This window comes from Mobula hypostoma, chromosome 12 (genome assembly GCF_963921235.1).
Source record: "Mobula hypostoma chromosome 12, sMobHyp1.1, whole genome shotgun sequence".
NCBI classification, from domain to species: domain Eukaryota; kingdom Metazoa; phylum Chordata; class Chondrichthyes; order Myliobatiformes; family Myliobatidae; genus Mobula; species Mobula hypostoma.
The window spans coordinates 28,503,777-28,528,753 of NC_086108.1; the positions used below are offsets into that span (position 1 = coordinate 28,503,777).

A 24,977-nucleotide genomic window follows, 5' to 3' on the forward strand; every position below is an offset into this window, starting at 1 on the left:
GAATATACACAAAAAACATTCACACAAACACACATGGATGTCTGCTGGTTTAGAAATATCATCTCTGCAATTTAAATCTGATATTCAGATTACAGAACAGGTTCATTCACATAATTTATCAGAATCACTTAGTTGAGTTAATAGATAATGTGAAGAAGCAGATTTATGTGCTCAGTCTATTGTGCAAGGTTTGGGGATAGCTGGGAAAATGCAGAGCTTGGGTTAAACTGCAGCTCAAAAGAAAACTGCTGTTGTCCAGAAACTCAATTTCTAAGGTATATCTCTACCAATTTGTTAACATATTAAGTTCATTTTTAAATCAGAACTCAATTTGCTTGAATAACAAAAATAATCTTTAAACCCAATGACTGAGATAGCCAGAATTTCACACTTACTTCATATAACCTTGAATTAAAAAAAGTTGACCTATGTAGAATATGCATGTGACATAGCTGGCATCTGCAGCTACTTAAATAGAAACTTAGACCATAATATTATGAGCCTGATTGTATCCTGAATTTTCAAGAATAAATTGTGTGTATGCACAAAACCAAGCTGAAAGACTTAAATTACAAGGAGAGAATGCACAGACTAGGTTTATGCTGTCATGAATTTGGATGATTATGAGACAATCTAACTAAAGTGTTTTAGATGATCAACTGAGTTGCTCAGATGGATGGTAAGGAACCATTTGCTGTTCCGTCAAGAGAACTGACCAAGGATTACATGGCCCATCAAGAATAGGCAAAATTGCCAATGAAGTCTTTCCTTGAAATTCTATTAACGGTGGGAGTCAATTTAAAATTTCAAAACAGATTCGTAATTGATGGAGTTGTATAGGTACTCCCCAGCTTGTGAACAATCAACCTACATACGAGCAACCATTTAGTAAAGAGGCCCCAGTGGCACTGCGGGCATCTTCTGCCATGTCAGCACGAGGCTCCGAACTGTTGGCAGAGGTAGAACCCTGGTGTAACCTAAGGAGGATCTGTAAAACACAAGTCAGAACCTTGAGCCCACCTAAACTGTCCATCAGCTACTCGTTTACACTAATCCTGACTGATTCTCTGCACATCATGTAAAATTTTAGATATCAAAACCACTGCAGCAACTCCTCTAATGAACTAGACTAGTTTAATGCAGGGTATACTTGTGTCAGGTGAGTGTTAAGGTGAGAAGGTGAATATGTGGATTATGGAGGAGACATGGAGTAGCTAAAATGTAAAAGAGTAACTGAGTTCTTGAGTGCCACTGCTACTGGTGCAGCAAAGCAGAAATGTCAGCCTTAAAGTACAACCTGAAATTAAGCCTTTTTCACGTTTTCCAGACTAATGTAGCTGGAAACATAAGTTGTGATTTTGACAAATTACTGATTACACATACCATGAAAAAGGAAACGTACGTCGCATCCGGAGTTTCTCCAGTTGGCAGACGATTTCCCTCCACGCCTCTCTGACGTAGGGGAATTGCGTTCGAGGCAAGTTACAGCAGTGGTTTGCCATTGCCTTCTGCCGGGTGAGTTTCCAAAGAGATCACCAGCTCGTAACCCAGCATGGACGGAAGTCATGCAGGGGAGCTGGCTGGATTCGAACTTGGGACCTTTCGTCCTGAAGTCTGACGCTGATGCCACTATGCCACCAGCCGGATCATATGAAGCTATTCAAAATACACGTCAGAAATTAACCAAGAAAAACAAGGCACGACATCCCTGCTTGAAAATTCAGATTGGTTGTTTAAACAAAAAGAAAAAAGTCATGCAAAGTTTTCAGTAAATCAACAACTAAGTCTTTTTGCTAGTGGATTTTTGTATTATACTGTATTCCTCTGCATTATGTTTGCTTAGGTTACAGAAATCCACCCTTAAAGAGTTTCCAAAACACTACCAAAAAGTTTGAGATACAGAATAAAAATTTGTTCTTATGGAATTTATTTGAGAAAAAAAAGCTAAATGAACACAGATTGAAAAAGAATCACCAAATTTAGTCAATTTTTGTCAAGATTTTCTTGGAATGCAACCCCTCCATAATGTGAGGGTAAACTCTACTTTTAGTTCATTATTTCAAACCTAAATATTCCACCCCTGTATTGTTTCCAGACACAACCCATTTATTGTTAGATGTTTTAACAGTTTAAAAGGATACAAGATAAAAATCATTGAACCTCACTTAAATCCTGGCACTATTTATGACTTTATAAAGAAATTTAGCAAGTGAATTAAAATTCTGATGCCAAAATCTATTGTACAAGATGGAGGATTGATGAAGTATTATAAATATGTGGGAAACAAAGTGTGTTGTGAACTGGGTTAGGAGTTAATTCCACCTAGTCCTGAGCTGAAGGGCACATCTGTAGTTCTCTGAGAATATTGTTACTGATGAAGGCACAATGAGGATTGTTCAGAGGAATTTTAATTTAGAAAGGAGGCAGAAGCCACAGACAGTACATGATTAAAGCTGTTATTCACCTTTACCCTGTTCCATCTTGGATCTAGCAGCTGCACACCCACCCACCAATATTTCACACTTTATCACCACAGGTGACAGTGAAAGGCCAATTCTGATAAAACGGCATTTAATAAGTACTGGAGTTCAACAGCTTTAGCCACAATAAGCAAAGTCTGACTCTGAGTTATGCGTGTGTTCAATATGTTCAGTTGAACAATAGCTCCGGCAAGGCAAATAAGTGAAATAAATGGTTTTCACTGTTTCTATATTTCAGTAATTAAGAAAAAATATTTTTGTTCCACAGTGTTTCTGCAGTTTTCTGGAAGTTACATTGTAAATCTGGGGCAGGTCATTCCAATGGAGAGGACTGGGCCTGAGGGAGATGGGGAAGTTTCATACATTGTTCAACTTAAAAGTTATTCAAAGGTACAGGTTTACTAAAATGTTTGTGAACCCTGGAGATTTTTCTCTATTTCTGTATAAATATGACCTAAAATGCGATCAGATCTTCATGCAAGTCCTAAAATTAGATAAGAAATAAATAAATAACACAAAAAACATTATACTTGTTCATTAATTTATTGAGAAGAATGATCCAATATTACATGTATTTGTTGGAAAAAGTTTGTGAACCTCTGCGGTACTGCCTTTCACAAAAGCTATCTGAAGTCTACATGTGTTCCAATCAATAGGATGAGATTGGAGGTGAGAGTTGCAGGGGTGCCCTGCACTACGAAAAGGACATGAAGGTTGCTGACAGAGCCTGCTCTTCTCAAAAAAGATCCGTTTATGTGCACCATGCCTTGATCAAAACAACTTTCAGAGGACCTTAGAAAAATTGTAGAGATGCATGAAGCTGGAAAAGGCTACAAAAGCACTTTTAAAGACCTGAGTGTTCATCAGTCCACAGTAAGAGAAACTGTCTACAAATGGAGGAAACTCAATACTGTTGCTACTCTCCATAGGAGTGGACATCCTGCAAAGATCACACCAAAAGCATAATGTGCAATGCTGAAGGAGGTGAAAAAGAATCAGGGGTAACAGCAAAAAGCCTGCAGAAGTATTTAGGACTTGCTAAAGTCTCTGTTCATGCGTCCACTACAAGAAAAACACTGAACAAGAATAGTGTCTACAGAGGAAATCACTGCTTTCCAAAAAAAAACATTCCTGCATGTCTCAAGTTTGCAAACGACCAATTAGATGTTCCACAACACTTCTGGGACAATATTCTGTGGACAGATGAGACAAAAGTTGATCTTTTCGGCAGAAATGCACATTGCTATATTTGCAAGAAAAGGGGCACTGCACACTAACACCAAAACCTCATCCCACCTGTGAAGCATGGTAGAAGGAGCATTTTGGTTTGGGGCTACTTTGCTGCCTCAAGGCAGTGAGCGTTTGAAATCGTTGAGGGTACAATGAGTTCAAAATTGTATCAAGACATTTTACAGGAGAATGTCAGGGCAGCAGTCTATCACCATAAGCTTAATAGAAGTTGGATAATGCAACAAGACAATAATTTGAAAGTCAAGAGTAAATCAATAACAGAATCATTTAAAAAGAAGAAAATTTGTGTTTTTGAATAGCCAAGTCAATGTCCTGACCTTAATCATACAGAAATATTGTGGAAGGACCTGAAGCAAGCAGTTCATGCAAGGAAGCCCACTAGCATCCCAGAATTGAAGCAGTTTTGTAAGGAAGAATGGCCTAAAATTCCTCCAAGCCAATGTGCAGGACTGATCGACAGTTACTGGAAACATTTGGTTGAAGTTATTGCTGTACAAGGGGGTCACACCAGTTACTGAAAGCAAAGGTTCACATACTTTTTCCAACAAGTACATGTAATATTGAATGAATGAATGAACAAAATTTATTTCAGTCAGTACAAACATAACAAAAAGCATCATTTTCAATGATGATTTCATAGGACAAAATTATAACAAAAAAACATAGATATTCTTTAAAACAGACCGAAAGGTTGTAGGCTGAAGCTACAGCTTATTACGCCTACCTCTCTTACTTAAACAACAAAATATATGACGTCAATCATCACATCAAAACAAAAAAATTCATAATCTTTTCACACATTTATTTACATTACTCCCATTCATTTTAAATCACGTATTTTATATTTGTTCATTAAATTATTTTTAAATAACTTTTTAAACTTGTTAAGTGTGGTGCATGTTTTTAAATTCTCACTACAACTGTTCCACAGATTCACCCCCTGACTGAAATACAATGACTTTTTACATTTGTTCTTATTGCTTGTTTTTGAAATATACATGTTCCTCTCAAATCATGTTGACTTTCTCTCATTTTAAACAACCTTCGGATACTTTGTGGTAGCTGTCCATCTTTTATTTTATACATAATTTGTATTATTTTAAAATCTACAAAATCTCCGAATTTTGAAGTGCTTACTTGAATAAATAGTGGATTGGTTGGCTCATAATAACTTGTCTTATTTACAATTCGTATGACTTTCTCTTGGAGTAGAACAATTGAGTTTGTATTTGTTTTGTATGTATTTCCCCATACCTCTGCACAGCAAGTCATGTATGGGACTATAAGTGAACAGTATAATGTATACAAAGGTTCCTGATTTAAGAAATCTTGCACTTTGTACAGTATTGCAATAGATTTTCACATTTTTGCTTTGACATAATTTATATGTGGTTTCCAGCTTATTTTATTATCTATTATCACTCCTAAAAATTTTGTTTCAAATACCTTATCAATTTCAACATAATTTATTCTAAGTTTACTGTATGAGTTTGGTACACGGTTTCCAAATATTATGAATTTAGTTTTACTTAGATTTAGTGATAATTTGTTAGTGTCAAACCATTTCTTTATAATTTTTAGTTCTTTCTCCGCTGTATCCAAAAGTTGTTTCAGATGTTCCCCACTACAAAATATAGTTATCATCAGCAAATAATATACATTTTAATGTCTGAGAGACCGTACACATATCGTTTATATACAAAACGAACAGCAATGGACCAAGCACTGAACCTTGTGGAACCCCACAAGTTACCCTCAAAAGTTTTGAATTCGAGTTGTTTATATGTACATACTGATACCTGTCTTCCAAATAACTACTTAACCAGTCAAACAACAGGAATTCTGCAGATGCTGGAAATTCAAGCAACACACATCAAAGTTGCTGGTGAACGCAGCAGGCCAAGCAGCATCTATAGGAAGAGGCGCAGTCGACGTTTCAGGCCGAGACCCTTCGTCAGGACTAACGGAAGGAGAGTTCACTCTTCCTTCAGTTAGTCCTGATGAAGGGTCTCGGCCTGAAACGTCGACTGCGCCTCTTCCTATAGATGCTGCTTGGCCTGCTGCGTTCACCAGCAACTTTGATGTGTGTTACTTAACCAGTCATGTGCCACCCCTCTAATACCATATCTTTCTAATTTGTTAATAATAATTTATGGTCAATGGTGTCAAATGCTTTTTTTAGATCAAGGAATATTCCCACTGTGTATTCATTTCTTTCTATAGCAGTTAATATTTCCTCTACAAAATCTATGTATTGTAGTGGTTCTGTTTTTTCTGAAACCATATTGCTGTTCACAGAGTATATTATGTTTTGTTATGAAATCATCTAACCTTCTTACAAATACTAATACGTTTGTAATTAAATACATATCATATCCATTCCAATCTGTTGCTTTCTTGCTCTTTGATTTATATACTATATCAATTATTTCTTTTTCCTCAGTTGCTCTAATAAACATAGTGTAAGTATTTCTATTGATAATATTACTATTTACTCCATCTTTATTGCTGGGTTCAATAATTGATTTAGTTAACTTTGGATCATTTTTCTTAATAAATAAATGAACAAGTGTAATGCTTCTTGTGTTATTTATTTAATTGGGTTCTCTTTATCTAGTTTTAGGATTAATGTGAAGATCTGATCACATTTTAGGTTATATTTACGCAGAAATAGAGAAAATTCTACAGAGTTCATAAACTTTCTAGCACCACTATACTTGATATAATATATGATACTTAATATATGACACTTCAAATATTTTATATTTTAATTTTTCCTAGCATAACTAATTTCTAACAGTTCACTGCTTGTAAATGTTTTTTAACATTCAAAGTCTTCATGGGTGATAAGGCTAGAAGTGCAGTTTAATTGCCTCTCAAAGCAATTTTGTAGGAGAGTACTATTTGCATAAATATAATCTGAAAAGCTAGTTTTTAAAACAAAAATTTCCAAGACATCTGTGTTTTGATTCCTTTTCACTTGTTATTATCACCTAGCTGCACCCAAGCAGGCAGTTGTGCATGCTGCCTCTCCAAGTGAACAACCCAGATCCAGAGACCCGATGTTGTTTGCATGGACTTTGCATGTTCTCTCTGTGATTGCATAAGTACATGCAGAGAAAATGTACAGTTGAGTTTTAGGATAGCAATGGAGGGGCGAGTGTTGATGTTTTTATGTTGGTATTTTCTTGTATGCCTATGGGGACAATAGGCATACAAGAAAATTTAATAGAAAGTTTGGAGCTCTAAGAGTCGGCAGTCACTTGATGGATCAAATAGCATCCTTCTATGTTGTAAGGAAACATGGAAACAATGGTTTTAAGATTTATTTCTGAAACTTCCCCAAGTCAATTGAAATGTACTAACATGTGTAAGATGTTTGCTACGGTCCACCTAAGTCTCAACTTGCATAACACATGTTCTGTGGGGAATAAGTCATTTTCTAACTATAGGTATGTGTGATGGGGTTCTGCAAGCATAGGTAGACAACCTAGAAATGTTTCATAGGCAGCAAGCATCCGGTAGAAAGTGTAATGTTTGTTCACAGCTTTAGATAATAATGATGAATACACAATTGCTATTAATTAGAATTAAGTCATTACATAGAAACATAGAAACATAGAAAATAGGTGCAGGAGTAGGCCATTCGGCCCTTCGAGCCTGCACCGCCATTTATTATGATCATGGCTGATCATCCAACTCAGAACCCAGCCTTCCCTCCATACCCCCTGACCCCTGTAGCCACAAGGGCCATATCTAACTTCCTTTTAAACATAGCTAATGAACTGGCCTCAACAGTTTGCTGTGGCAGAGAATTCCACAGATTCACCACTCTCTGTGTGAAGAAGTTTTTCCTAACCTCGGTCCTAAAAGGCTTCCCCTCTATCCTCAAACTGTGACCCCTCGTTCTAGACCTCCCCAACATCGGGAACAATCTTCCTGCATCTAGCCTGTCCAATCCCTTTAGGATCTTATACGTTTCAATCAGATCCCCCCTCAATCTTCTAAATTCCAACGAGTACAAGCCCAGTTCATCCAGTCTTTCTTCATATGAAAGACCTGCCATCCCAGGAATCAATCTGGTGAACCTTCTTTGTACTCCCTCTATGGCAAAGATGTCTTTCCTCAGATTAGGGGACCAAAACTGCACACAATACTCCAGGTGTGGTCTCACCAAGGCCTTGTACAACTGCAGTAGTACCTCCCTGCTCCTGTACTCGAATCCTCTCGCTATAAATGCCAGCATACCGTTCGCCTTTTTCACCGCCTGCTGTACCTGCATGCCCACTTTCAATGACTGGTGTATAATGACACCCAGGTCTCGTTGCACCTCCCCTTTTCCTAATCGGCCACCATTCAGATAATAATCTGTTTTCCTATTTTTGCCACCAAAGTGGATAACTTCACATTTATCCACATTAAATTGCATCTGCCATGAGTTTGCCCACTCACCCAACCTATCCAAGTCACCCTGCATCCTCTTAGCATCCTCCTCACTGCTAACACTGCCACCCAGCTTCGTGTCATCCGCAAACTTGGAGATGCTGCATTTAATTCCCTCATCCAAGTCATTAATATATATTGTAAACAACTGGGGTCCCAGCACTGAGCCTTGCGGTACCCCACTAGTCACCGCCTGCCATTCTGAAAAGGTCCCGTTTATTCCCACTCTTTGCTTCCTGTCTGCTAACCAATTCTCCACCCACACCAATACCTTACCCCCAATACCGTGTGCTTTAAGTTTGCACACTAATCTCCTATGTGGGACCTTGTCAAAAGCCTTTTGAAAATCCAAATATACCACATCCACTGGTTCTCCCCTATCCACTCTACTAGTTACATCCTCAAAAAATTCTATGAGATTCGTCAGACATGATTTTCCTTTCACAAATCCATGCTGACTTTGTCCGATCATTTCACCGCTTTCCAAATGTGCTGTTATCACATCCTTGATAACTGACTCCAGCAGTTTCCCCACCACCGACGTTAGGCTAACCGGCCTATAATTCCCCGGTTTCTCTCTCCCTCCTTTTTTAAAAAGTGGGGTTACATTAGCCACCCTCCAATCCTCAGGAACTAGTCCAGAATCTAACGAGTTTTGAAAAATTATCACTAATGCATCCACTATTTCTTGGGCCACTTCCTTAAGCACTCTGGGATGCAGACCATCTGGCCCTGGGGATTTATCTGCCTTCAATCCCTTCAATTTACCTAACACCACTTCCCTACTAACATGTATTTCGCTCAGTTCCTCCATCTCACTGGACCCTCTGTCCCTTACTATTTCTGGAAGATTATTTATGTCCTCCTTAGTGAAGACAGAACCAAAGTAATTATTCAATTGGTCTGCCATGTCCTTGCTCCCCATAATCAATTCACCTGTTTCTGTTTGCAGGGGACCTACATTTGTCTTTATCAGTCTTTTCCTTTTTACATATCTATAAAAGCTTTTACAGTCCGTTTTTATGTTCTCTGCCAGTTTTCTCTCATAATCTTTTTTCCCCTTCCTAATTAAGCCCTTTGTCCTCCTCTGCTGAACTCTGAATTTCTCCCAGTCCTCAGGTGAGCCACTTTCTCTGGCTAATTTGTATGCTACTTCTTTGGAATTGATACTATCCCTAATTTCTCTTGTCAGCCACGGGTGCACTACCTTCCTTGATTTATTCTTTTGCCAAACTGGGATGAACAATTGTTGTAGTTCATCCATGCAACCTTTAAATGCCTGCCATTGCATATCCACCGTCAATCCTTGAAGTGTCATTTGCCAGTCTATCTTACTTTCTCCATATTTTAATTCTTGGCAGTGGTTGAATGTGACAATCATAGAACTGATAGATCAGAAACAATATTTGAGATATTAATTGGCAGGAGGCGGGAGGAGAAGATGGCGGCGCGATGCAGCGCGTGCAGCTCTCCGGTGAAATGATATTATATTTGTAAGTAGGATGCCGTGCACAATTTTAATTTGATGGAGACAGACGTGAGAAGCAGAGGAACATCTGGAGAAAACTTCTGAAATGCCTGGTTCGCTGCTGCTGCTACTGTGCGATCGAGAATCTCCGGAGGGAAGGCCCCAAAATCCCCGGCTTTGCCTGCTGCTGTCGACCAAGGCTGGGGTCGAAGCATTTGGCAGAGATGGTGCTCGGTACTCGGTGTCGGAGGGCTGATTGGAGCTCGAAGTTTTCAGATGACTCAGAGTCAGACCGTGGTCAGGCATGGCAGGGAGAGTTTTCTTCCTTCTCCCGTCTGCGTGAGATGTGGGACTTTCAAGAGACTTGGAACGTTTTTACTGTGACCATGACCTGTTCTTCATCAAGTTATGGTATTGTTGCACTGTTGTAGCTATATGTTATAATTATGTGGTTTTTATTAGTTTTTCAGTCTTGGTCTGTCCTATGTTTTTGTGATATCACACCGGAGGAATATTGTATCATTTCTTAATGCATGCATTATTAAATGACAATAAAAGAGGGCTGCATGTCCTCATAATCTAATCTAATCTATTAGGTAGAATCTGTGAAGCAGACCACGACATTCATTTAAGCTTTTAATATAGTTCAAGATTAAGTTTAAGTTCAAGTTCAAGCTCAATTGTCAATCAACCATACATGAATACAGTCAAACAAAACAGTGTTACTCCAGGGCCAAGGTGCAAAACACAGTACCAGCAGTCATTCACAACACAAGGCACACATAGCACATATAGCACAGCAGTAAAATATAATCACAAAACAGAACATATAATCCAAGTCCCTGAATCCATGAATGTTGCAGCAGTCTGGAGTTGAACACAATACATTGCGTCTACTACTGACTTGATGCCTCTCTCATGGGCGGCTGCAAATATGCACCATCGTGCTTTGAGGCCTAGTCCTCGCATGACCAAGTGCACGTAGCTCCCCTGCCTTTCGCCCACAAAACTGTGAACGGGACTAGAAATATTCCACATCACCAATGTCCAATAAGGGACTTGTAATAACAAGTGACTAAGAAAATCACTCGTTGTTAGACTGCACAGTCCTTTCCCACACCAACACATCTCTAATGCAGGCAGCAGCACAATCCACACCAAGTCCAGCTCCTTCAGTTTTTCTGCCAACAAGCAACTCGTTGATGGGGTACATCTGCAGTACTTTATGTTCTTAATGTCCAGCAGGGTTTTCCTGATCATAACAAATACAGTATAATAACACCTTTGGTTGGCACTGTAGAAGCCTCTGCGGCCGAGTGTGCTGCCATCTTACTGGACATATAACATCTGCTGCATCTATTATGACACATCAAAGTGTTTCTATGAACACTTATGTATTATTTAATTACAAATTCCCTTGTGCACAACTAAAATTGAGGTAGTCTACATAAATTAGTGAGAGGACATTAATACATTGTGGAGAGTTTATTTATACATTCTCCATTATAAAAAGGTGGAAAAAAATTCATAATGGAAATATAAATGAGGACTCTTCCCTTGTTCTGACAACTATCTGAACCTGAACTAGATGGTCCAGAGGTAGAGTGTCATGCTTGATTCCTGAGATGAACTTTACAACATATTTTTGTTCTGTTGCCAAGATCTGCGTAATTCTGCAGGCCCTCCAAGGCACATTACATCCTTATTTCAAAACTCTCATCAATTCCACTCATGTCATATCCTGGCTCTCTTTTGATAGTTTTACAGATTACGCAAATTCCATTTGTAGTCAAATGTCTGCAGCAAGAATGCACAACTCATGGCGAACAATAAATAGACAAAAAGGTTGACTGAAGCCCTATCCCAAGATGCTGTTGGGCTCTGGTGTTGATACGGAACTTTGAAGTAGACTTATAATAGTTTTTCATTTAAGACACACGGTTTCCATCCATGTGTATATTATATGATAACGTCAGCAAAGTAACAAACCATTACAGAAATAACAAGATGATTTCAGAGTGTTTAGTTTTGTCCTTAAATTGTCACTTGCTCAATATGAATGTTTGTGGAATCATGCATGAACAAGTTTTAGACTGCTGATAGGTAAAACAAAAAAAAACTTTTCTGCATCAAAGCATCTTTGTTGTACTAATGGCTGGACATCACGTATTCCCATCAGACAAACAGGATGGGATGGAAAAGGATGGTTATGATGAGTATTATTTATAGATTATAAGAGAGCAGATCTGGGGGTGAGAGGGAGAAGGAGAGGACAGAAAGAGAGACAGAGACAGAATCAGTGAAAAAGAGAAAGAGAGAGCCAGCAAGAGAGTGTGTATAAGTGAAAAACAGAGAAAGATTCCCCATCCCTCATCAAACCCATTTTTACTGCAGAAATACTTTGAATAAGTTTCATAATGGTTCTCAATATCAGGTTGCATGTGTCTACTCTTTGACAGCAAACACATCTATGGCATGAGAAATCAGTTGCCATAATAGTATGCATGCTAGTTCAACATGTGCCTATGCTGATTTGATTAGACTTTATTAAACTGAAGGTTGATGTTCTATACTTACTTAACTTGTGCAGCCAAAAGCATGTTCAGAACAAGGAAAGACTCCCCAGAAATGCTATTTACAGATATCATTGACATCTTGCTGGCTTATGCTCTATTAATTGCTGCTAAAACTCCAAAGGACGTCAATACTACAGGAATTACTCAAAGTTGGTAACATCGGTGGGGAGTGGTGCACAAGATGCTGAAGGATTCTGGCTCGACTTCAAGCTTTTGCACTAATCAGCACAGTGTTGTTAATGAGTGGAAGTAAGGTGAATGGGTAAGAGCTCACAAAAGCAGGCTATGTTTACTCAGAGAACAAGTTTCCTTCCCAAGCCGACACAAATGTTGTCACATTTGGATGCCATCTGTGCCATCCTAGGCACCAATCTCACAGCAGGGTGTGAACCACTTCTTTTTGGACAATTTGGTTAGCTTTCTGCTGGTGCCACCACAACAAATCAAAGGGGGACAAAGGTTACCCAAAATGACCAGGTCTTGACAACAATGCACACACTCACTAATAGATACAAGCATTTCCATGCTGCCAAATATGCAGGGGCTGAATCCTGTAATGCTTGGACAATACCTAACAATAATTCTGCCATTTACAGCATGTTGTTCTGGGAAAGCACTGTAATACCTTGTAGAGTGGATCTCAAGATTCAGGTTACCTTTGAAGCAGGAAAAGTGAAGAGGAAGGAAAGAGATAACATGGATATATCTTGGCCAGATCATCTCCAATATGTGGATTAAAGTAAACACTGAGCAACATATCCTTGGTATGAGCAATAAGGTTCAATGTGCTGTGAGTTCTGAGGTGCTCTTCTGCACACCACTGTTGTAACATGTGGTTATTTGAGTTACTGTCACCTTCCTGTCAGCTTGACCCAGTCTAGTCATTCTTCTCTGACTCCTCTCATAAACAAGGCATTTTCACCCATAGAGCTGCTACTTATTGGATGTTTTTTGAATCATTCTCTCTAAGCTCTAGAGACTGCTCTGCATGAAAATCCCAGGAAATAAGCAGTTTCTGAGATACTCAAACCACTGTTTGACACCAACAATCATTCCATTGTCAAAGTCAATTAGATCACATAACTGTTTACAGTTACTGCTCTGTAGACTTGCTAAATATGCCCGCAGAAAAAGAATCTCAGGATTGTATCTAGTGACACGTATGTACTCTGATAATATATTTTATTTTGAACTTTGAATTGCCCTATTCTGATGTATGATCTGAACAACAAGTGAACCTCTTGACCATGTCTGCATGTTTTTGTGCATTGAGTTGCTGCCATATGATTGGCTGATTAGATATTTACATTAATGAGCATGGAGTGGCCATGGAGCGTAATTTATTGTGATTTGCCAACACATCACGATGTAATAACTGATGTATTTTCATTCATGGTCAAGAGAGAAAAACATGCAACTTAAGGGATTAAAATGCAGAGAGAAAAAAATTCTACCTATTATTTTAGAGTCAGCAGTAGTACCATACAGTTAGTGGGGAGATACCAATATTAATATCACACTTAACTTATGGTTTCCATTCTCATTATGACCATAAAATCCAGAAATTATTATATTGATAAAATAAACTACTGAAGTTGAAGTTGATTTCATCTAGCCTTCCTTTCAAAATCTGGCAAATAATCTTTGCAATGCAGAATAATTAAAACAAAATCAAATTAACAGACTTACCATAGTGCAGTGCTGTTTGTCCTTCACTATCCTGTAATCAGAAGAGACAAGTCTCATTGTATATCATTTGGAAAATCCAGAAAAATAATCTAAGTCTGAAACAATTAATAAACTTCAATAATCTGACAGACATTACATTATTGCAACACACATAAAAGTTGCTGGTGAACGCAGCAGGCCAGCCAGCATCCCTAGGAAGAGGTGCAGTCGACGTTTCAGGCCGAGACCCTTCGTCAGGAGTAACTGAAGGAAGAGTGAGTAAGGGATTTGAAAGTTGGAGGGGGAGGGGGAGATCCAAAATGATAGGAGAAGACAGGAGGGGGAGGGATGGAGCCAAGAGCTGGACAGGTGATAGGCAAAAGGGATACAAGTGGATCATGGGACAGGAGGTCCGGGAAGAAAGACAAGGGGGGGTGGGACCAGAGGATGGGCAAGAGGTATATTCAGAGGGACAGAGGGAGAGAAAGGACAGTGAGAGAAAGAATGTGTGTATAAAAATAAGTAACAGATGGGGTACGAGGGGGAGGTGGGGCATTAGCGGAAGTTAGAGAAGTCGATGTTCATGCCATCAGGTTGGAGGTGACCCAGACGGAATATAAAGTGTTGTTCCTCCAATCTGAGTGTGGTTTCATCTTTACAGTAGAGGAGGCCGTGGATAGACATGTCAGAATGGAAATGGGATGTGGAATTAAAATGTGTAAAATGTTGTTGGCATTACATTATTGCTTTTATTTATGACACCAAATGAATGCAGAGGCTTTACTGCACTCTTATCCACTGGTTCTTCACTTTTGAGTTTGACTACATTTCTAATGAAAATCTCCATACTGGTTGTAAAGAAAGCAAAAGTGAAATGTTTTGTCTCATAGGCCCAAAGCGCAAAATGCAGAAGCAAAGCAAACAGCCCAGCAATTTTGAAACTTCTTGTATGTATGTTTTTTTTTCAGTCTGAAACAGCATTTGCATTGGGATTGGACAGCTCTGTACCACTTTGAAGGACATGTTGTCATACAAATACACAAATTTAGGATCGGAGTAGGACTCAGAGGCACTCAAGTCTGCTCTGCCATTTGATAATTACATAGTCAATGTAAATATAAACTCAGCTCTACCTTCATGGCTACCTGTGGTATTATTTCATCGCTAGCTTATCTGTATATTAAAATATATTCAAAGTCTCTGCTTCTACTGTCTTTTGAGGAAGATATATACAAAGGCTGTGAAATGTCCAAGATAAACAAAATTTTCTGTCTTAAATGATTGGCCCCATTTATTTAAATATTTCCATCTGGTCCTTAATTTTCCCTCAAGAGGAAACAACCTTCCATATTGACATTGTTAAATCCACTCAATTTTGTATGAATACAAGAGTCAGGAATTCATGATGCAATTATATAAAATTTTGGTTAAGCTGCACTAGGAACACTTTATACTTTATTGTCGCCAAACAATTGATACTAGAACGTACAATCATCATAGCGATGTTTGATTCTGCGCTTCCCACTGCCCGGATTACAAATCAATAGTAAATATTAAAAATTTAAATTATAAATCATAAATAGAAAATAGAAAAATGGAAAGTAAGGTAGTGCAAAAAAACCGAGATGCAGGTCCGGATATTTGGAGGGTATGGCCCAGATCTGGATCAGGATCTGTTCAGCAGTCTTATCACAGTTGGAAAGAAGCTGTTCCCAAATATTTTGTGTAAACTGGTTGCCCCGCTACAAGAAGAATGCGAAAGCTTAGAAAGTTTGCAAAAGAAATTACCAGGGTACTGTCTAGATAAGAGGGTAAGAGATTTGACAAACCTAGGATGATTTCTCCGATCATCAAAAACTGAGAAGAAACCTGACAGAGCTTTAAAAAATTATAAGTCACAGAGAGGATATTGAGTCAGAAACTCTTCCTCAGGCTTGAAATATCTAATACCAGAGAGCATGCATTTAAGGTGAGAATGAATAAGTTCATTGGAGATGTGTGGGGCAAGTTTATTTTTTACACAGAGAGTGGTTGGTGCCTAGAACAGGATGGCAGGGGTGGTAATGGGAACAAACACAATTGTTGTATTCAAAAAACTTTTAGTATGAATGTGTAGGGAAATGGACAGATATGGTCATGTACAGGTAAAAGAGATTTAGTTTAATCTGGCATTGTGTTTGGCACATACAACATGGGCTGAAGGGTCTGTTCCCTTGCTGTACTGCTCTATGCTGTATCATTCCCTCTCAATCTTCTAAGTTCCAGACCATACTTACCTCATCTTTCCGCATATGAAAATTCAGCTTTGAGTTTTATTACACCGATTCTAAGCTGTTTCCAGTGTATTACCATCCTACCTTAAATAAGGAGTCAAAGAGGTACTCTCACCCATGACTTTTTTTAAATGAAGCATAACTCCCTGGTTTAGTGTTCAAATCCCTTGGCAGTAAACAGTTACATTATTAGCGATCCTCGTAATTTGCAGTACTTGCATACTAACCTTTTGTGAATCATGCAAAAGGATTTGTTATACTCAGTAGGCAACCTTAAATAAGTGGATAACACTTAAAAAATGACAGCAGGGATACCCATCAGAAGCTGATGTTGGACCTGTTTCTGGGGTAGTAATAGAAGGGGGTTTACTCTTTCAAACTGTGTTTGAGTTTAGGTTTGGAATACTTGATTATGATCCCAAATATCTGCAACTGATCATTACCAGACTAACAATTCTCATCAAAATCTTCCATAACAAAAACTTTCTTTTATGCTACTGTGTGTCTTTAATAAGGAACTGAATAAGTGGATTATTAGCAAAAATGAATATCAAGACAAAGAACGTTGCATTAGGACTAAATGATTGAGAGCTTGATGAAGGTTGGTGTAGATTTTAAAGTAACTGTGGGAAAGAGAGGTGACAAGACAAAGGAAGGAAGTCCCTGGAACCAGAGGTTTGCTGTTAATTTTGAAGGATATAGAGAGTTACAGAGGAAATAGATTATCTGAATCTTTAGCCACTTCATGCAATACTCAGTGGGCTAACCTGGATTTAGGATTTCAGATATAAAGTTAGGCTGGAGAAGTTGAAGTGACTGTATTCCTCCGCAGAAAACTGGCAGGGATCCAATAGACTGAATGGCTGTCTGTCTCTTGTTCCAAAGTGATTCGATGATTTTTAATCTTTGCAGATGTACAGTGTACAAACTCCATAACCAACTACATGAGAGCATAACTAAAACAGAATATGTAGGAGAAATACAGGAGTGTATATTGTCCTAGGAATCCTTAAAAACATCCACACACTTCTTGTTCAATATTATTTTCAGAATCAGAATCAAAATCAGGTATATTATCACCGGCATGTGACGTGAAACTTGTTAGCTTAGCAGCAGTTCAATGCAACACATAATATAGAAGAAAAAAAACACAAAATAAAATAATAATAATAAATAAATAAATTGCAGTATGCGTATATTGAATAGATTAAAAATCGTGCAAAAACAGAAATACTATGTATTAAAAAAGTGAGGTCGTTTCCAAGGGTTCAATGTCCATTTAGGAATCGGATGGCAGAGGGGAAGAAGCAGTTCCTGAATCAATGAGTGTGTGCTTTCAGGCTTCTGTACCTCCTACCTGATGGTAACAGTGAGAAAAGGGCATGCCCGGGTGCTGGAGGTCCTTAATAATGGACGCTGGCTTTCTGAGACACCACTCCTTGAAGATGTCCTGGGTACTTTGTAGGCTAGTACCCAAGATGAAGCGGACTGAATTTACAACCCTCTGCAGCTTCTTTTGGTCCTGTGCAGCAGCCACCCCTCCCAGACCAGAGAGTGACGCAGCCTGTCAGAATGCTCTCCACGATATATCTATAGAAGTTTTTGGGCATACTTGTTGACGTACCAAATCTCTTCAGACTCCTAATGAAGTATAGCTGCTGTCTTGCCTTCTTTAAAACTGCATCGATTCAACCATATATGAATATGGCCAAATGAAACAGTGTTCCTCTGTGGCCAAGGTGCAAGACACATTACCAACAGCACAAAGTACACGGCAAATAGCACAAATAGCAAATATGGTTACGACTTCAGTAAAACAAACGGTCATATAAAAAAAAGAGCTTGTTCTTCCACTGAGTGAACACTGGAGAGCAGCATTGGCAGGAGGTGCCAGTTCCCAACCCAGTACTGATTCCAGTGCAGCCACAGAAGCCCCTGCTCTCTCCCACACCACCCCTGGGCAACTACAACAGGCACCATTCCTTACCACAAAGGAGGATTAATGCTGTAATGTTTCATTCTGATGCTGTTCTTTGTCTTGCATGGTTAGGTTATGTTCATTTGTGAATTGTCTATTCAATTAATCTCTGAGGTCATGGTGAAAATTTATTGGATTGGGCTGCACTCAGAGAAAAAATAAAGAATGCTTGCAGAGCAAAGTTGCAGAGTATGTAAGTCTTTTATGATGACACTTCAAATAGGTTAGTGTAGTAGGTCCCTAAAGATGTTCTGTGGTTAAGTGTCATAATGAAAGTGAATTGAAATGTAATGTGATGTGTTTCTGATCCGTCATCCAAGGATCTGCAGCTGTAACAATGATTAAAGGCAGCACTGCCAAAACAGAACTGCAACATCACAGAAATGCAGAGCAAGTCACGCTCCATCAGATACCACTGTGATGTCTAGAAAGATTTCCCAACAGTTACCAGATATACTATTTTTTTTCTCTCCACCTCCATCAACCCCTGGCATATCCTAAAGACCAAGACTTATTTTAGAATTATATTTCCAACTATGTCATCAGTGACCATCTGTCAACGGTAAACTCTGGTAGTAGTGAACTGCAGTTTATTTGTTGTCAGGTGTCTATGAGACTAGGACGGGTGGCTGGAGAGGGAGTAGTGGTGTTGGTGCACAGAGGTCAGGGATAAGGGAGACCTTTTATTTTTCTCCCTGTCTAGAGTTACTATCCTCCATTAGGACATAGAACAGTGCAGCACAGGAAGAGGCCTTTCAATCCACAATGTTGTGCTGCAATAATCAAATTAGTAACCAACTAAGCTAAACCCTTCTGCCTGCATAATGTCCATATCTTTTCATTTCCTGCACATTCATGTGCCTAAAAGCCTCTACGATACAGGTATTCAAGAGACTTCCACCACTAGCACAGGCAGCATATTTTAGGCACCAACCAATCTCTGTGTAAAGAAAATTTGCCCTGCACATCTCCTTTGAATTTACCCCCTCTCTCCTTAAAATGCATACCTTCTGGTATTAGATATTTCAACTCTAGGAAAAAGATACCAGCAGCTTACTTTATCTATGGCTCTCATAATCTAAAAAAAACCAGCTACAATCTCCCCTAAGCCTCCACTGCTCCAAAAAAAAAACATGTCTGTCCAAACTCACCTTATAGCATATGCCCTCTAACCCAGGCAGCATCCTGGTAAACCTTGTCTGCACCCTTTCCAAGCCCTCAACATCCTTCCTTCAATGGGGCAACCAGAATTGAATGCAATACTCCAGATGTAGCCCATCTAGAGCTATATATTCCAAACTCTTGAACTCAGATCCTTGACTAATAAAAGCAGTAGGGTAGTGCCTTCTTTACCACCCTATCAACCTGTATAACCACCTTCTGGGAGTTATGGACTCAGACCCCGACATCCCTCTGCAAATCAACACTGTTAAGGATCTTGTCACTGCAACATTACAACCACTCTTTAGCTGAAACAAGCTACCTGTATGTTACACATTCAATCCAGAACCATCTGATTAGTATGGCACTGAACAACAGTGATCAGCAAGTAACCTAGAGCAATCAGGAAGCTTAGCTTTGACTTCTCAAACTTCCGCTAATGCCCCACCTCCCCCTCGTACCCCGTCCATTAATTATTTATTTATATACCCACATTCTTTTTCTCTCTCTCCTTTTCCTCCCTCTGTCCCTCTCACCATACCCCTTGCCCATCCTCTGGGCTTCCCCCCTCCCCCTTTTCTTTCTCCCTAAGCCTCCTGTCCCATGATCCTTTCACATCACTTTTGCTAACCAACTGTCCAGCTCTTGGCTCCATCCCTCCCCCTCCTCCTATAATTTCGGATCTCCCCCCCGCCTCAAAACTCTTACTAGCTCTTCTTTCAGTTAGTCCTGACGAAGGGTCTCAGCCCGAAACGTCGACTGTACCTCTTCCTAGAGATGCTGCCTGGCCTGCTGAGTTCACCAGCAACTTTTATGTGTGTAGCTTAGCTTTGGATGTTTATTGGAGATTTATGACTGAATATTGAAGGACATGGAGGATAGGAAGATCACTGTTGAGATTATTAACTTGCAAGCGAATTTTGAGGTAAATAAGGAGCTAATGTTGGGTCTCTTAAAGAGCATTAAGGTGGATATACTCCCAGGGCTACAGGGAATATATCCCAGGTTTTGAAAGAGGCAAGAGAAGAGATTGCTGGGGCCTTGACCAATATCTTCGTGCCTTCTCTAGCCAAAGGCAAGGTCCTGAGAACTTCCGAGAGTAGCTAATGTTGATCTATTATTCAAGCAGGAAACAAGGGATAATCCTGGAAACGATAGACTGGTGAGTCTCAAATTAGTGTTAGGGAAGTTACTGCATAGAATTCTTATGGATAGGATGTATGAACATCTGGAAAATCATGGCCTAGGGAGAGCCAGTATGGCTTTGTGCTGGGCAAGTCATGTCTTACTAAATTAACTGTGTTTTTTGACGAGGTGACGAGGGTGATAGATGAATATAGAGCTGTGGATTTTGCCTACATGGATTTTAGTAAGGTGTCTGATAAGGTCTCTCATGGGAGGCTCAAACTGAGGATTGTTTTATTTTTATTTTATTTATTTATCGATACTGCATGGAGTAGACCCTTCTGGACCTTTAAGCTACACCGCCACAACAACCCCTGACAAACTTGATAAATCAGGGTTAAATTTACAATGACCAATTAAACTACCCAGTACACCTATGGACTGTGGGGGAGAAACCAGTAAGATACATGGAATCCACCATGAAATGGCCGTTTATTTTGTCACATGACCGGCAACAATGAATATATAATTAAGTCAAGTTTTATAAACAAACATAAACATTTATTAAACTCTGCTCAACAATAGCGAAAAGTATTCAAACGACTAACTTAACCAGAAGTTAACTGCTATACGGCAACTCTGAAACAGTTCTTAAAGTGGTAAATTCGAAAACAGTCTTAAAGGGGTAAATTCGAACAATCTTAAAACGGTAAACTCGAAAGTCCAAGTGATTTACACAGTCAATAAGGAGAGACTTCTCTGGAAATGGATTTCTTCGAAGACGTGACATTACTGCTGATTCACGACGAAGGAAATAAAATGGCTTAAAGGAACTGACCTTTTCCTGTCAAATGATCACTGCAAAAACCTTCCTGATCTTACAGGGGTTATCTTAGATGCAGGTCACTATTTCTGAACGAAGATTCAATAAGGTCGATCCTGTATTAAACCGCTGAACGACACCAACTTTACTCAATCCTTCAGGTTCCCATACTTTAGTAAAGTCTTCACTCTCCAATACTAGACTTACAATAGAAAGTAAAATTCCACTTTAAACCGAAATTGCGTCATGAGACAAATATGCAGCATAACGGAGTAACTGACGAATTAAACAAGGAATCAACTGTGTAACTACAGGGGTTTCCCGTTATATACCTGCTGAGAACATGTCATCACGTGACCTCACACTGGCGGGAAAATTACATCACCCCACCATCACAAGACCATTACATCATGCTCACAAGATACTCAATTACATCATGGTCACAAGACAGGCACAAGATACCCACAGGGTATGTAACAGTATTCAGAACTGGCTTGCCCATAGAAGTCAAAGGGTAGAGATGAAAGGACTTACTCTAGCTGGAGATCTGTGATTAGTGGTGTTTTGCAGGGATCTGTATTGGGACCTCTGCTGTTTGTGATGTATACCAATAACCTAGATGAAAATGTAGATGGGTGGGTTAATAAGTTTGAAAATGATAAAAAAAAAATTGGTGGTCTAGTGGATAGCATAGAAGATCGACAAAGAATGCAACACTACATAGATCAGTTGTAAATATGGGAGGATAAAATGGTAGATGGAATTTAACCCGGCCAGATGTGAAGTGTTACACCTTGGTAGGTCAAATGTAAAGAGGCAAGACCCTTAAGAGTGTTGATGAGCAGAGGGATCTTGAGTCCAAGTTCATAGCTCCCTGAAAGTGATTAAACATGTTGACAGGGTGGTTAAAAAGGCTTATGGCATGCTTGCCTTTATTAGCCGAGGTATTGAGTTCCAAAGTCAGCTTTATGAAACTCTAGATAGGCTGCAGCTAGACTATTGCATATAATTCTGGTCGCCACGTTATACGAAGAATGTCAAGGCTTTGCAGAGGGTGCAGAAGAGGATGTTGCCTGGATTAGAGGACATATGCTACAACAAGAGGTTGGACAAATTTGGGTTGTTTTCTCTGGTGCGCTGCCAGAGGCTGAGGAGAGATCCAACAACTTTGTGAGATTATAAGAGGCACAGATAAAGTAGACAGACAATATCTTTTTCCAAGAGTGGAAACGTCTAATCCCAGAGAGCATGCATTTAAGGTGGGGGGGGGGGAAGTAATTTTAAAGGAGATGTGAGGAGCAAGTTTTTTTTAAACACAGAGAGCGGTGAGTGCTTGGAATGTGCTGTTTAGGATAGTAGTAGCGGCAGAAACATTACTTTTAAAAGCAACACTCACAACACGCTGGAGGAACTCAGCAGGTCGGGCAGCATCCGTGAAAATGATCAATCAATGTTTCGGGCCAGAACCCTTCATCAGGACTGAAGAGGGAAGGGGCAGAGGCCCTATATAGGGTATATATAGGGCTCTTCAGTCCTGATGAAGGGTTCCGGCCCGAAACGTTGACGGATCGTTTCCACGGATGCTGCCTGACCTGCTGAGTCCCTCCAGCATGTTGTGAGTATTGCTTTGACCCCAGCATCTGCAGAATATTTTGTGATTACTTTTAAAAGACATTTAGATAAGCACACGGATGTGAGGAAAATGGATGAATATGGACATTGTGTAGGCAGTAGAGATTAGTTGTCCATTTGATCACTAATTTAATTGGTTCGGCATTACAGTGGACTGAAGAGCTTGTTCATGTGCTGTGCTGGTCTGGTCTATGTTGTTGTTCTGGTTCTTTGTTCAGCAAGAACTTCAGTGAATACGCTGACTTCTGAGAAACATGAACTTTAAGGCTACTCAATGTTTCATAGATCCTGGAATTACTTTGTAAATGATTGGGTCAGTTTGGTATATGATCAGGCAACTGAAAGCATATATGGTGAGCTTTGAGTTTGGGCTATAACAAGGTTATGGTGTAAAATGGCTTAAATTCACTTTAATTGTAATGTAAATGAACTTAACATGCAGAGCAGAGCTCCATTTACAATCTCAATAATGGGATTTAACTTTGTGGCCAGCTTCCCCATGATTTCTGTGATCTCTGTCTCAGAGGCCAATGTCGGAACACCATTGAGAGGGTGAACCCTCACAAGGCGTCAAGCCCAGGCAGTGTTCTTGGAAGGGTACTAAATGAATATTGACATTATGCAGGCAGTAGAGATTAGCTTAATTGGTCATTTGATCACTAATTTAGCTGGCCACCTGGATGGAGTGTTCAAAGATATCTTCAGCTTCTCATTGCTGTAGTCAGAGGTTCCCACCTGCTACAAAAGAGCATTGATCATGCCGGTGCTCAAGAGCAGGGGTGAGCTATCTCAATGTTTATTGCACAGTGGCCCTCACATCTGCTGTGATGAAGTGTTTTCAGAGTTTGGTCATGGTTAGAATTAACTCCTGCCTGAACAAGGACCTGGACCCACCCCAAATTTGCCTACTGCCACAACAGATCAACAGCGGAGGCAATCTCACTGGCTTTCCACTTGAATTTGGAGCATCTAGACAATGGCAAAACATACATCAGTCTGTTGCTTATCAAGTACAGCTCAGAATTCAACACCATCAACCATTCAATTCCTATAAACAAGCTTCAAAACCTGGGCCTTTATATCTCCTTCTTCAACTAGATCATCAACTTTTTAATTGGAGATCACAGTCATGTAATATCTCCTTCCTTGCTGACAATCAACAAGAGGTGCACCTCAAGGTTGTGTGCTTAGCCCACTGCTCTACTCTCTCTACATTAAGGACTGTGACTAAACACAGCTCAAATGCCATCTATAAATTCACCAATGACACTACTATCGTTGGCAGAATCACAAATGGGGATGAAGAGTGAGCTAGATTGATTGGTTGAATGGTATCACAACAATAACCACACACTCAGTGTCAGCAAGACCTAGGAACTGATTGCGGACTTCAGGAAGAGGACATCAATAAAGTACACACTGAGTGCTTAGCAGTGGAAAGGGTGAGTAGCTTCAAGTTTCTCAGCACACTATCTCAGAAGATTTGTCGGGGGCCTAACACGATGCCATCACAAAAAAGGCACACCAGTGGCTATACTTCATTAGGAGTTTGAGGAGATTCTCTTGAAAATTTTGACAAATATATGGTGGAGAGCATTCTGACTGGTTGCATCACTCTCCAAGGAGGAGGAAAAAAAAGAGGCAGCAGAGGGTTGCAGATTTAGCCAGTGCCATCATAGGCTGAACTCTCCTCATGATTGAGGACATCTTCAAAAGACAGTACCTCAAAAAGATGCATCCATCTTTAAGGACCCTCATCATCTGGGACATGCCCTCTTCTCTTTATTAACATCAAGAAGAATGTACAGGAGCCTGAAGACCCATAGTTATCGTTTTAGGAACAATCCTTCCCCTCCGCCATCAGATTTCTGAATGGTCCATAAACCCATGTACTACACACTACCTTGTTACTCCTTTTATTCACATTTTTTTGGTAACTTGTCATAATTTATATTTATTGCGCAAAACAGCAAAATAAATTCTGATTCTGATCTGAACCAACTTATTATGGCTCCTCTGATGAAGATTACCATTTGTACTTGAAAAGTATTCGTTCACTTTTCTGCCTCATATCTCAGCTGGATTTTGGCCCATGTTTG

General features: G+C 39.5%; 1 protein-coding gene across 2 annotated transcripts in view; it reads right to left on the minus strand.

The window, feature by feature from the left end:
• The window catches only part of acbd6 (acyl-CoA binding domain containing 6), a 221,059-nt gene that overhangs the window by 18,123 nt on the left and 177,959 nt on the right, over positions 1-24,977 (minus strand). For both annotated transcript variants that reach the window (XM_063064879.1, XM_063064878.1), the window contains one exon: positions 13,908-13,938. In XM_063064879.1, coding sequence (XP_062920949.1) covers positions 13,908-13,938 — 31 coding nt within the window. The remainder of the gene's footprint in view (positions 1-13,907; positions 13,939-24,977) is intronic.